The sequence below is a fragment of the Grammomys surdaster genome, unplaced genomic scaffold, assembly GCF_004785775.1.
Source record: "Grammomys surdaster isolate TR1022 unplaced genomic scaffold, NIH_TR_1.0 126185, whole genome shotgun sequence".
NCBI classification, from domain to species: domain Eukaryota; kingdom Metazoa; phylum Chordata; class Mammalia; order Rodentia; family Muridae; genus Grammomys; species Grammomys surdaster.
In genome coordinates, this window is record NW_021620991.1 from 4,991,980 (window position 1) to 5,005,156 (window position 13,177).

Here is a 13,177-nt window from a genome sequence, read left to right on the forward strand (position 1 = left end):
ACACACAGACACACACACCTGTACAGACACACACATATACACACATACACACAGACACACACCTACACAGACATACACATATACACACATATACACACACATAACACAGACACACAGAGACACAAACACACACATACACAGACACACACAGACATACAAACACACACATACACAGACACACACTAATACACACAGACACACACACTCATACACATATACAGAGACACATACACACAGACACACACATATACACACACTCAGAGACACACACACACCACATACACACACACACACACACACACAATTTTGAAATAAATAGAGTATGTATTTTTTAGGACTTGAAAAGGTCAGGCATGAATAGTGAATGGCTCCTGAGACCTTCTGGTTACATAAACTGTCCCTGCCCAACCTTGTTTACTGTATCCTGCTCAAAGACATTGTTAACGCGCGCTGAACAGACCTCATGGGACGTTAGACAAGACCTCAGGGCCAGGCTAAGGGTACTTCAAACAGTGAAAACCTTAGCTAGAACTTTATTGTTGCAACCAAACACCATGACCAGAAAGCCAAGTTGGGAGAGAAGGGTTTATTGGGCTTACATGTTCACACTGCGGTCCATACATCACCAAAGGAAGCCAAGGCAGGAGCCTGGAGGCAGGAGCTGATATGGAGGGATGCTGCTTACTGGCTTGCCCTTTATGGCTTGTTCAGCTGCTTTCTTATAGAACCCAGGACCACCAGCCAAGAGATGCAAGCAGCAGTGGGCCAGGTCTTCCCCATCACTCTCTAATTAAGAAAATGCCCTATAGAATTGCCTGCAGCCTGAGCTTACGAAGGCCTTTTTTCAACCAAGGTTTCTTCCTCTCAGATGACAATAGTTTGTGTCAGGTTGACATAGTTTAGCTCCCACAACCCAGGAGAATCCACGGAAATGCAGGAAATGAGGTGCCAAGCAGGGCTGGCAAAAGACTGAGGTCACCCTGTGCCACCTCAGCTGGGCCTCATGTCTGGGGCAAGTCAGCCTTTGTCTGTCTGTCCTGAGGATATTCTTGAATGACTGCAAACAAACAAACTAACAAACAAGCCTCAAGAACTAGCTTGAGGTTATTAAGAAACTGTTTTGAGTAGGGTGCTCCCAAACATAACACAGAACATCTGGGGTGGTCACGCTTGCGCATACATGCTTTGTGCACACACAGTGACATGAGAAGTGTCCCTAACAATGTCAGGGACGAGGCAAGAATACCCTGACCCCACAGCGTGATTGCGCTGTGACAGTGGCAAAGGGCAAGGGGTCAATTCTGTCACACTGTGTGACAGCACCTACTAAGACTTCCCAGGACAGACCTATAAGCAGTGCAAGAACTCAGCAGAATGCCAGGGGCTCAGCACTCCACACTAAAGTCAGAACTGGGGCAGCTCAGTGACAGAGCTTGGCCTAGACGCCCAAGGCTGGAGGTTCGATCCTAGAGACACAGGCAGAATCAAAGAGAACAGGCATCCAAGTGGGGTGACCATACCCCAGAAACTGGGGAGGCAGAGGCAGAAGGATCACGGGAGTTCAAGCCCAGCTCCTCCTACACAGTGAATTCCAGGGTGACCAGGCTTGCATAGTAAGATTGTCTCAAAACAACAAGGGGCTATTCAATTGGCTCCGTGGGTAAAGGTACCTGTCTGTCACCCAGACTGAAAAGCTGAGTCTGATCCTCCAGAACTCACATGGCAGAAGGAGAGAGCCAACTCCTGCCAGCTGTCCTCTGACCTCCACATGCATGCTGTGGTATGCTACACACACACACACACACACACACACACACACAAACACACACACTAAAATTAATAGAAATGTAATTTAAAATAGCAGTTTAGGGAGGTGGTGGGATGGTTCAGTGGTTAGGAGCCCTGATTGCTCTTGCTGAGAGGACCTGAGCTCTTGTGTGGCAGAGAGTCAACACACATGACTCCAGATCCAGGACATCTGAGACCGTCTTCCTGCCTCCACAGCCTCTTCCTACACATGTGCTGTACATAAACTCAAGCAGGCTCACAAACATACACACAAAGCAAAAGTAAATAAATAAAAACCTTACAAATAGAGCCACATGTGGTGACGTGCACGTTTCATGCCAGCACGTGGGAGGCCGTCACAGAGGCAGGGAGAGATTTCAGTGAGGGTGAAGCCAGCCTGGTCTCATGAGTGAGCCGGGCCTACATACGCAAGTAGTATATTAAATTAAAAATAAAATTAAAATTAAAAAAAATCCACCTGAAACCTACCCTTGTTTAAGGGTTACAATCTTTGATGGCTCCTGTAGAAGATGAAACAAAACCTAATTATTGGGACCCCAAATTCACCCATGAGATGGCTCGTTGGGTAAAGACACTTGCTGCCGTCGGTTAACCCTTGCTGCCAAGCCTAATGACTCCAGTTCACACACTCCATCCTTGGAGGTGACTTTCCTCCTGGTGGCCATGCACCAGGATGACCAGGGGACATCCTCGTGCACACACTGGCTTGTATGTTGAAGATGCGGTCTTGGCGTGTTTGTGCTGCACTGAAGCTCGGTGAGTATCTCAAATCCATGGAGTAGCTGGGTCCAAATGGCACCTTCTGTGTTTCTAACAGTTCCTTTCAAATTAAAGGGCAGGTTGGCGGTTTGTCCTTTGGTTCCCTGCCCTGGAGCCAAGCTTAATGTAAAGTCAAGTCACTTGGCCCGGGGGGTGGGGGGAGCGTGTTAGGAATACCCCGGGAGATTGGGGGAGCAGCCACCCTTACATTTTCTGGAGTGTAGATGGTTAGATGCTTTGTGGGTCCTTGGAGTGGACTCTGACACTTATGTTCTGAGAAATGGCTCCACTTCTGCTTGGGACCTTCCTTGCCTGTCTTGGTAGGAGGACACTGAATCCCTTTTCTCTCCACAGGTCTTGGAGGAGGGTTCGGCTACGTGGTCGGAGGCATCCACTGGGACAAGACCAGCTTTGGGAGGGCCCTGGGGGGCCAGCTCCGTGTCATCTATGTTTTCACCGCCATAACCCTGAGTGTCACCACCGTGCTCACCCTGATTAGCATCCCTGAGAGGCCCCTTCGGCCCCTGGGGGAGAAGAGGACAGCTATGAAGAGCCCAAGCCTCCCATTGCCCCCCTCCCCACCCGTCCTGTTGGAGGAGGGTCCCGGAGACACCGTCCCCTCTAATTCAGCCACCAGCCTGTACGCCAGCTTCTCCAGCCCCATCTCCCCACCTAGCCCGCTCACCCCTAAGTATGGCAGCTTCATCAGCAGGGACAGTTCCCTCACAGGCATCAATGAGTTCGCGTCATCCTTTGGGACCTCCAACATCGACAGCGTGCTCATCGACTGTTTCACAGCAGGCCACGACAACTACTTGTCTCTCCCCAGCAGTGTCCCGAGGCAGGCCATCAGCGTCAGCTTTCCCCGGGCCCCCGATGGCTTCTACTGCCAGGAGAGGGGGCTGGAGAGGAGAGAGGGAGCCCTGACCTTGGGCTCTGATGGAGATGTGCTAAGGGTAGGCTCTCTGGACACCTCTAAGCCACGGGCCTCGGGGATTCTGAAGAGGCCCCAGACGTTGGCTCTCCCAGACGTGACTGGAGGAAATGGCCCTGAAACCAGCAGGAGAAGGAATGTGACCTTCAGCCAACAGGTAAAAGCAAATAAACGTCCAGGGGGAGGCAAGGATCCAGTGGTCCTTGGTAAGATGGCTGGGAGTTAAGAGACCTCAGACGGCTAGAGAACAGGCTCTCCTGAGAGCACTTCTATGAGACAGCTCATTTTAATGGCGGAGCAAAGGCTATTTAAACCTTGGGGAGGCGAGGAGGGGCTATTATTGGGTTGAGCGTACACCATTGAACAGGTGCTGGAGATGCCTCATTTGCATAAGGAGGAATTCCGGGCACTGCTGGACACGGCCTTATAAGGGGAAAGGAAATTTAATGAGGCTACCCGGCTATGTGACCTCTTCCAGTGGGGACAAAGGTTAGCGCACAGGGCTCCCTGTGTCGGACACGTAGGCCTGGGGAGCAATCTTACTCCTGCGAATCTCAGGAGGACGAGATTCCCAGGGTTTGGACACACCTCGTCCCTACTCAAGCTCCAGGCCTGCTCCCCCGACTCCAAACATCTCCAGCCTCACAGCTGCCCACATGGGCCCTGTGACTACGGCACCAACATATCTGAGCCTTGAAGGAAGGTGTAACACCCTGGCAGGCTGCAGTGTCTCTGGGACCTCCCCAGTGTGAGCAGTCGCTCCTACTCAGGTCTGTCACTAGATGACCCTGAAGGACTGCACACTCAAAGGTGTCTTCTGCAGAGGGACAGATCTTCCGGAAGACTGTGTGAAGAAGGGTTAGTATATGTCGGATTGTCCATGAGGCTATGGCTGCTACTGGAGGTTACTTTCAGAGCCTCAGCTGGCCAAGCGCTTGCCTCGGCCAGAGTAAAAGGTGGGTGAGAGGGTACATGATGAGTCACACCTGATGGTGTCCTCTGGCCTCTACCTGTACATACGTGCACCTGTATCCATGTGTGCACATGTGTGCTCATGCTCACACACATGCACAGAGAGAGACAGAGACAGATAGGTAACAGAGAGAAACAGAGAGGGAAATGGGGAGAGAGGGGGAAAGAGAGTGTGGGTGTGCACACGGAGCAGCCACTACCTCAAGGAGGAGGCTCCTCTAACTCAAAGCAAGACTGTTTCTTATCTAGGTAGACACTGTCTATGCCTTTTAAGCCCAGGGTCCTCACAGGAGGAGAGAGATTGGGGACGCAGGGTTTCTAGGCCATAGACCTATGAAGCATCTAACCTGCATGGGTCCCTCTAGGGAACTTTTTCTGGAGCCAGGTAGACTGGAACAGGACTGACTCAATGAGACACTTTGTTCAGGCCACCGATGTGCCCACCTGGCTGAGCCTCTGCCAGAAGGAAGGTTCTGCCATGAGCGGCTGTTCCTCCCAGGGAGAGTACCCAAGTCGCTGGCATATTCAGCCTGCGGTTTTCAGAGGCAGTGTTTCCTAACTGCACAGATCAAGGGCTTGTCTTCTTCATTTTGACGACATCCAAGCAGCTTCTCTGGCCCTTTGTCAAATGGAGTGAGCTATTTCACAGAACTCAGGGGCTTCCCATCATTCTTTTCTTATTCCCTCCCAGCTTTCATTCCGGCAACAGTGTGGTTTGGGTTGGAGAGCTGGCTCAGCAGTTGAGAGCACTGGTTGCTCTTGTGGAGGACTGGGGTTCAGTTCCCAGCACCAACACAGTGGCTCACAACTGTCTGTAATTCCAGTTCCAGGGAATGTAATGCCCTCACACAGACGTAGATGCAGGCAAAACACCAATGCGTAGATAGATAGATAGATAGATAGATAGATAGATAGATAGATAGATAGATAGATAGACAGACAGATGGACAGAGAAAGAAAATAGTTAAAATTGTGAGCTAAAGATGGAGGTGTACCTCAGTTGGTAGACAGCTGAAATTCAGTCTTTGGCTTCCCAGTCACAGGGTGGATGGTGTGTATGTGTGACCCCATAACCCCAGCACCTGGGAGCTTTATAAGACCATTTTTTTTTTAAGTAAGCTAAATATGAACACAACAAGGTCCAGGTTTGAGTTACCTGATGCTTTTAGCTGTCGTCTGCCACAGGCGTGATGACAAGCTTTGCCCGGCCAGAGCACCACTTCCTCCTCCTCATTCTCCAAACAGCTCAGTTCTGGGATGAGTCCACACTGGAGTCGGTGCCTCCAATCCATGCAAGGCGCTGGGGAGCAGAACCTCATTTCCGAAAGGTTGACAGCTATGCCTGTGGCCTGCGGTGCCCATCAAATACAGGGCCTCTCTTTTCATTCTCCTGACAGTGGGGTTCCTGTGCTCAGGGGGAACCCCCTTGAGGGGCAAGGTGCCCTCTGACATGGCTGGCTGGCTGGCCTCCATGTGGCAGGAGACCCACCTGTGCAGAGAGGGCTTTATGCTGGTCACCCTGAAGTAGGTTTTCATAGCCTTCTCTTATGGAAAAATCCTGGGAGGGCTGGCGGGGCTAAAACTGACCTGTATTTCACGTGTGTGTGCATGTACACATGTATGTGGATATATGTGGAGGTCAAGGGTCAACTTTGGGTCTGCTTTAGATTCCATCCTCCTTGCTTTCTAGAGGCAGGGCTCTCGGTGGCCTGTGACTTGCCGAGTAGGCTAGGCTAGCTGACGAGCAAGAGCGGGACTCTGTCTGTCTCTGCCTCCTCAGTGTTGGGATTGCAAACATGGCTTTGGTTTCTTTATCAGCCTAAGTTTTAAGGCTGCAACTCATGTCTCATGTCTTCACGGCAAGCATTTATCAACTGTCCCTCTGCCCCTCTCCCATGATCTGTATTTATTTTAATTGTATTATTTTACTTTTTGAGGGATTTCTTTCCTCTGTGTGCAGATCCTGTCTGTCTGTCTGTCTGTCTGTATCTCTGTCTCTCTCATATACACAAACACACACACGCGTGCATGCACAGAGAGAGAGAGAGAGAGAGAGAGAGAGAGGGAGGGAGGGAGGGAGGGAGGGAGGGAGGGAGGGAGGGAGAGATCTCCTGTGCCACACTGTGGGCCTACTCAAAATAAATTCCCATAGCCAGGCGGTGGTGGCGCACGCCTTTAATTCCAGCACTTGGGAGGCAGAGGCAGGCGGATTTCTGAGTTCGAGAGTTCGAGGCTAGCCTGGTCTACAGAGTGAGTTCCAGGACAGCCAGGGCTACACAGAGAAACCCTGTCTCGAAAAAACCAAACCAAAAAAAAAAAAAAAAAAAAATTCCCATGCTAGCACTCCTGGGTCTCAGACAAGAGGTCTCTCCCATGCGGTGTGCTCTCCCATGCGGTGTGTGGTGGTTTGTTACCTGTAAGAAGGCAGAGTGACACCAGCAAGACACTTGGCTGGAGAAAGCTCCTGTTGTACAAGCCTGGTGACCTAAGTTTGGTCCCTGGAACCCACCGTAGAAGAAAAGTGATTCTCAGAATTGTTCTCTTGACCTCCCCATGCCTGCTGTGGTATGTGCACACCTGTACTCATACATGTACCTCTCTCTCTCTCTCTCTCTCTCTCTCTCTCACACACACACACACACACACTTTCTCTCACAAACACCATACACACACACATACATAATACAACAATAATAATATTTATAATAATAATAATTATTATAAAATTAAAAGTTAGAGCTGGGCAGTGGTGCGCACGCCTTTAATCCCAGCATTTGGGAGGCAGAGGCAGGTGGATTTCTGAGTTCGAGGCCAGCCTGGTCTACGGAGTTCCAGGACAGCCAGGGCTATACAGAGAAACCCTGTCTCGAAAAACCAAAAAAAAAAAAAAAAAAAAAAACAGTTAGAAAAGACAGAGGTCCCTCCAGTGTATGCTGTGGGCTGTGTGTGTTCTGCTTCTCAGCATACCTTGTCACACACCTCTGTGGGATGTGGGCCTAATGGCTCTGACTTGGTGTCTTGTGGCTCTGTTACAGGTCGCAAACATCCTCCTGAATGGTGTGAAATACGAGAGCGAGCTGATGGGCCCCAGTGAGCAGTCGGAGCAGCCGCTGTCTCTGCGGCGGCTCTGTTCCACCATCTACAACATGCCCAAGGCGCTGCGTACTCTCTGTGTCAATCACTTTCTGGGTGAGCCACATTGCCCTGGTCTGTGATGGGGTGCAGCCAGTGTGCTGCGTGTGCTGAGTCTGGACACAGAGCCTCATGTCTCCGGGCTTTTCATGTTCCTTAGTCACCCAGGCGTGAGCAAGGGTGGAGTGTGGGCCTGGCTGCTGCTCTGGAGGCTCGGCTCCAGGTTAAGCGATGAACCCCACTAACTGGAATACCATCGTTACTTGTGGATGCATACAGAACTCCTGTCCACTCGCAGACCTGATGGCGCTCTTAAAGCACCAGGGCTGGGCACTCTAGTAACTACAGAAACGCCCCAGTTTGGCTTTTATTCATTTGTTGTTGAGTTGTTGAAGGTCTGGGGGTGATAGGATTTGTAGTGAGATGGGCAAGCACAAGCAAGACTTCAAAAACAGTCTAAATCTTTCCCAAGGTGATCCTGCAGGGTTCCCAAATAAGCCAAAAATCATGGATGGCACCCAAAACATAGGTGACAGGTGTTCAGTGGCGCATAGTTTATGCCAACAAAAGCTAAGATAGGACCACAGATGTCCAGCCCAGGGGAAAGGTTAAATGTGTCGGGATGTGTCTGTATCTGGACGCACTTTGCTGCTGTGGGAATGAGTTTAGTAACATCCGATAGGCTAAAGGTACAGCTCAGTCGGTAGAGTGCTTACACGGATCCTGTTCCCAGCACGGCATAAACCAGGTATGCCTAGAATCCCAGCACTCGAGGGCTAGAGGCAGGGCGAGCACAAGTTTAAGGTCATTTTTGGCTATATAGCAAGTTCCATGCTCTCATGTAACTTAAGACTCTGCTTCAGAATTAAATGATGATAACAGAGGCGGGTGGGGAGATGGCTCAGTCAGTACAGTGCTTGTCACACAACATGGGGACCCGAGTCTGGCTCCCCCACCACCATCATCATCCTCAGCTGGACATGGTAGCACACATCTGTAATGTCAGCACTGGTAAGATGGTGGCTCACAACCATCTGTAATGGGATCTGGTGCCCTCTTTTGATGTGTCTGAAGAGAATGATAGGGTACTCACAAACATAAATAAATCTTTAAAAAAGAGAAAATAAATAACAAATTCCTATACTTCTGGAAACCAATTCTCTCTCATTATGAAAAACTGTCACGGTTCAACCAAAATGGAGGCACTTAGGTCATGGCCCTGGCTAACATGGCCCAGGCTGGCCTTGAACTCCTGACCTCCTTGCCCTCACTTTCTAAGTGCTGGAATCACAGGTGTGGGCCACCAAGCCTGAATTTCACATATTACTTTCTGGCTAGCAAGAGTAGCAGAAGGAAGGGTGGGACCACAGCCTTGGTGGCCGCAGGTCACAGCCTCTGTCTTCCTCCAGGCTGGCTCTCATTTGAGGGCATGCTGCTCTTTTACACGGACTTTATGGGCGAGGTGGTGTTTCAGGGCGACCCAAAGGCGCCGCACACGTCGGAAGCATATCAGAAGTACAACAGCGGTGTCACCATGGGCTGCTGGGGCATGTGTATCTATGCCTTCAGTGCTGCCTTCTACTCAGGTACCTGCTGCATGCATGCTTCCTAGTGACTGAGCAAAAAAAGGTCATCTGCAGCTGCAGGCCGGAAGTCCCCCTGCAGGGAAGGCATCACGACCATCTTTCATTCAGGTCCCTAGCTACTGCTGGGCCTACCAGCTATACTGATCGGACCCAGGGTAGATACCTGGGGTACAGAGACCAATCCTGAGGGTGTCAGGTCTCCAAAGAGGGAGCATCCTTTAAGGGATGTGTTTAGACTTGCATAGACCATGAGTTCTCACACATAAGCCAAGTGGGGCCTGGAGCAAACCATGGGGCCATATACAGGCTGCTATGTGCCTGCTAACTCCATTCTCTGTACACGGCTTTGTAGATCAGCAGGGCCAGAGGAGCCCTGAGAAGGAGGCAAGCGACCACTGAGTGGTGATGTGGGAGGCAGAAAGAAGCAAGAGCGTTGACTGCGGGGTGGCCAGTGTCTGCAGCCTGAGTTGACCATGAGGGTACGCTCCTGGGTAACCCCAGGGGTGCCATGCTTAGTTCATCCCAAGACAGTTCCCCTGGGGCTGGGCTGACAGTGTGAAGCTCCAGTCTTCTCCTGGGATCTCAGGGGGAAAGGCCAGGCAGCAGATACTTCCAGATTCTGAGGCCAACGTGTCTGTGTTGACATTTCTCAGCAGAGCCCAGTGGTCCCAAGTCAGTGGTGACATTGAAGAAGGGACTTGGCAGAGGTTGGTCATAGCGTCCCCATGCACCATGAAAACAGGGAAGCAAAAGCTCTTTTTGTATATATTTTGTAGTCATTTAAAAACATAAAGCAGCTTGGGCTGGAGAGATGGCTCAGTGGTTGAGAGCACTGTCTGTTCTTCCAGAGGTCCTGAGTTCAATTCCCAGCAACCACATGGTGGCTCACAACCATCTGTAATGGGATCTGATGCCTCTTCTGGTGTGTTTGAAGAAAGCGACAGTGTACTCATGCATAAAATAGATAAATCTTAAAAACAAAGCAAATAAACAAACAAACAAAAAAAAACCCAAAGTGGCTGGGAGGCTCAGTGGGTAAAGTCCCTTGCTGCCAAGCCTGATAGCTTGAGTTTGATCCCCGGAACCCACACAGTGGAAAAAGAAACTGCAACAAATTATCCTCTGACCTCCACACATATGCCATGGCAGACCTACTCCAGCCCTACCATGCATACTAAGTGAATATTTAAAAGAAAAAATTTAAAAAAAAAAACCTGCAAAGCCACTCTTGGCTCAGGGGCCACACAAAGTAAGACTGAGTAGGTAGGGTGGGGAAGGAGTTGGGGGGTGTAGCTCACGGTGAAGAGATTACTTAGCGTTGACAAGGTCCTGGGCTCTGTGCATCATCACACACATAACAGCATGACTCCTGCCATCCCTGCCTTCCCTGGGCTTAGGGTGGTCGAGATGAACAGAGAGGGTGTTTATAGGCTAGGGCACAGCTCAGTGCAATAGTCTATATATGTGCTTAGCATGTTTAAAGCTAAGTCAGTCCCCAGACACCCCAAAACTAGATGTTAGTCTCACTTGTACGCACCTGGGGTGAGCACTTTGGGGGGTCCTGGGCCCCCCAGCTAGGTGGCCTTCTGTTTTACTTAATTCACTGGCATGCCTCAATGAAGATGACACCCAGCTGAGGGAAAGGTTTAGCCTAAGATCCCACTTTCCTGAGCCCCTCAAGAACCACACAGATCTTTGATCTGTAGAAGCCCCAGGCCCTTATGGGACAGGTGTGAATGAGGACACCCCAGGTCTTGCTCTACCACAAAGCAGGCCTGCAGGGGTGTCTTCCTTTTCTAGCCAGGGACAAGCTACCTGCCATGCTGGTTGCCTGTGTCTCCCTCTGCTCTGCCCGGGAGAGGGAGAGCAGGGAAGAGGCCTGGCCACCTATGCAGCCTTTGTCTTGCCTACAGCTATCCTGGAGAAGCTGGAGGAGTGTCTGAGCGTCCGTACCCTCTACTTCATCGCCTACCTCGCCTTCGGCCTGGGGACTGGGTTGGCCACACTCTCCAGGAACTTGTACGTGGTCCTGTCTCTCTGCACCACCTATGGTATCCTGTTCTCCACGCTCTGTACCCTGCCCTACTCCCTGCTCTGCGATTACTACCAGAGTAAGAAGGTGGGTATGGTCGCCGCTTGCTTCTTAGAGGCAACTTAGCAGAATCCGGTGTGAGCTGCAAGGCCTTTGTCTGGAAACGGAGATTATCTGGGCAGAGGGCGACAGCTCTGAATGGAGGGAGCCCTCCTGGGTGTGTGTGTCTCCTCCAACCCTGCAGCTGCCCAGGTTCAAGGCTGGGTCTAGAGAAATGGGAGGATGATACCCTATATGGATAGGAGGTAATGGAAGAAGAAGAGCTATGCCTAACAAGGGAAAGAAAAAGGGTTCTTATTCAGCGCAGATACTTTACTACTGGTGTGTAAGAGTGTGTATGGTTATGTGGGCCACCACTCATGTGTGCAGGTCAGAGGACAACTTCAGTGCAGTTGGTCTTCTCCTTCCACCTGTATACAGGTAGACTCTGCAGATCACACTTAGGTTGCGAGGCAAGCCCCTGTACCAGCTGCACCCTCATGTCGGCCCCCAGCATGGGTTCTTTGTTGGCAGTTGCACTGAGATTGAATCTCCCCACAGAGCTTTTGCTTTGGTTTCATTGTCCCCAGTAAGTCCCATGTTGCTAAAGCTGGCCTCAAAGTGGCTCTCTTGCCTCCTCCACTCCCTCGGTGCTGGGACTATAAGCATGTGCGGCTGTATGGTGACTCAGCTGGGTGTGAATCAGGAGTTCAAGGTCACCTGCCACATAGCGAGTTTGATGCCAGCTGGGGCTGTGAGAACCCATCTCGAGAACTCAATAAAGTGAATGAAACTTACGAACTACACAACTCAGTGGCTTCGGATGGATTCATGGAGTTGTGAAACCACGGCTCTGGAGTCACACAGGGTTGCTCAAGCGGGGACAGTTCGTGCTGCCAGCCTTTCTTCTGGTTGTTAGTGCTCTGGACATTGGCTGACCCTTGCTTGGTCCTGTGCCTCCTGCCTGGTCTTCCTGGGCCCATTCTTTCCGGCTCCTGCAGGGAGGTTGTGGCAGGTTTGACTGACGTGACTGTCTCCCGGTCAGTTTGCAGGGTCCAGTGCAGACGGCACGCGGCGTGGCATGGGAATAGACATCTCTCTGCTTAGCTGCCAGTACTTTCTGGCTCAGATCCTTGTCTCTCTGGTCCTGGGGCCCCTGACCTCAGCTGTGGGCAGTGCCAATGGCGTGATGTACTTCTCCAGCCTCGTGTCCTTCCTCGGCTGCCTCTACTCCTCCCTGTGTGTCACCTACGACATTCCCTCTGGTGACGCAGCCGACGAGGAGCGCCAGCCCCTCCTGTTGAATGTCTGACGTCTCAGAATCTCAACTTTGGACTTGAAGGTGGTCTGCTGCAGGCCGGCCACTGAGAAACCAAAGGCCTTGGCAGCCGGCCAAGCTTCCAGTGGGATGTAAATAGAGCTAAATAAACAACAGCAGCAATCTTATCCAAGGGTGTGAGGTCACCTGGGCTGAGCTGTCCCTCCTTGGGGATGGTGGTGGTGGTGGTGTAATGGGGAAATCATTTACCAACAGTGAAGATGAAATTCAGTTCTCAGTGGTGGTTCTCCATCAAGGATGCTTTTGATATCTCCCCGCTCCCAGGAGGTTTGTGACAGCGTCTGGTACCATTTGCCATCCAAGGATGTCACAGACATCCTAAAATACACAGCCCCCCACCACAAAGGTTCATCCAGCCTAAGATGAGGAATGCACACTCCTCTGGTAACTATGCCATATACTCTACACATTGCATCATGGTCATACAGTTTTGTGGGGGGTTTTGGGGGATGTGTGTCAGGCTCTTAACCATCCACCATCCATCCATCCATCCATCCATCCATCCATCCATCCATCCAATATCTATCCACCACCCATCAACAATCCATCCACTATCCATCAAAAATCCATCCATC

At 50.9% G+C, this 13,177-nt stretch overlaps 1 protein-coding gene across 2 annotated transcripts in view; it reads left to right on the plus strand.

Moving 5' to 3' along the window:
- Window positions 1-12,709, plus strand: part of Slc45a1 (solute carrier family 45 member 1) — a 15,356-nt gene extending 2,647 nt beyond the window's left edge. For both annotated transcript variants that reach the window (XM_028757988.1, XM_028757989.1), the window contains exons 4-8: window positions 2,923-3,659; window positions 7,510-7,663; window positions 9,016-9,192; window positions 11,106-11,311; window positions 12,309-12,709. In XM_028757988.1, coding sequence (XP_028613821.1) covers window positions 2,923-3,659; window positions 7,510-7,663; window positions 9,016-9,192; window positions 11,106-11,311; window positions 12,309-12,575 — 1,541 coding nt within the window. In that variant the 3' untranslated portion in view covers window positions 12,576-12,709. The remainder of the gene's footprint in view (window positions 1-2,922; window positions 3,660-7,509; window positions 7,664-9,015; window positions 9,193-11,105; window positions 11,312-12,308) is intronic.
- Window positions 12,710-13,177: the final 468 nt, after the last annotated feature.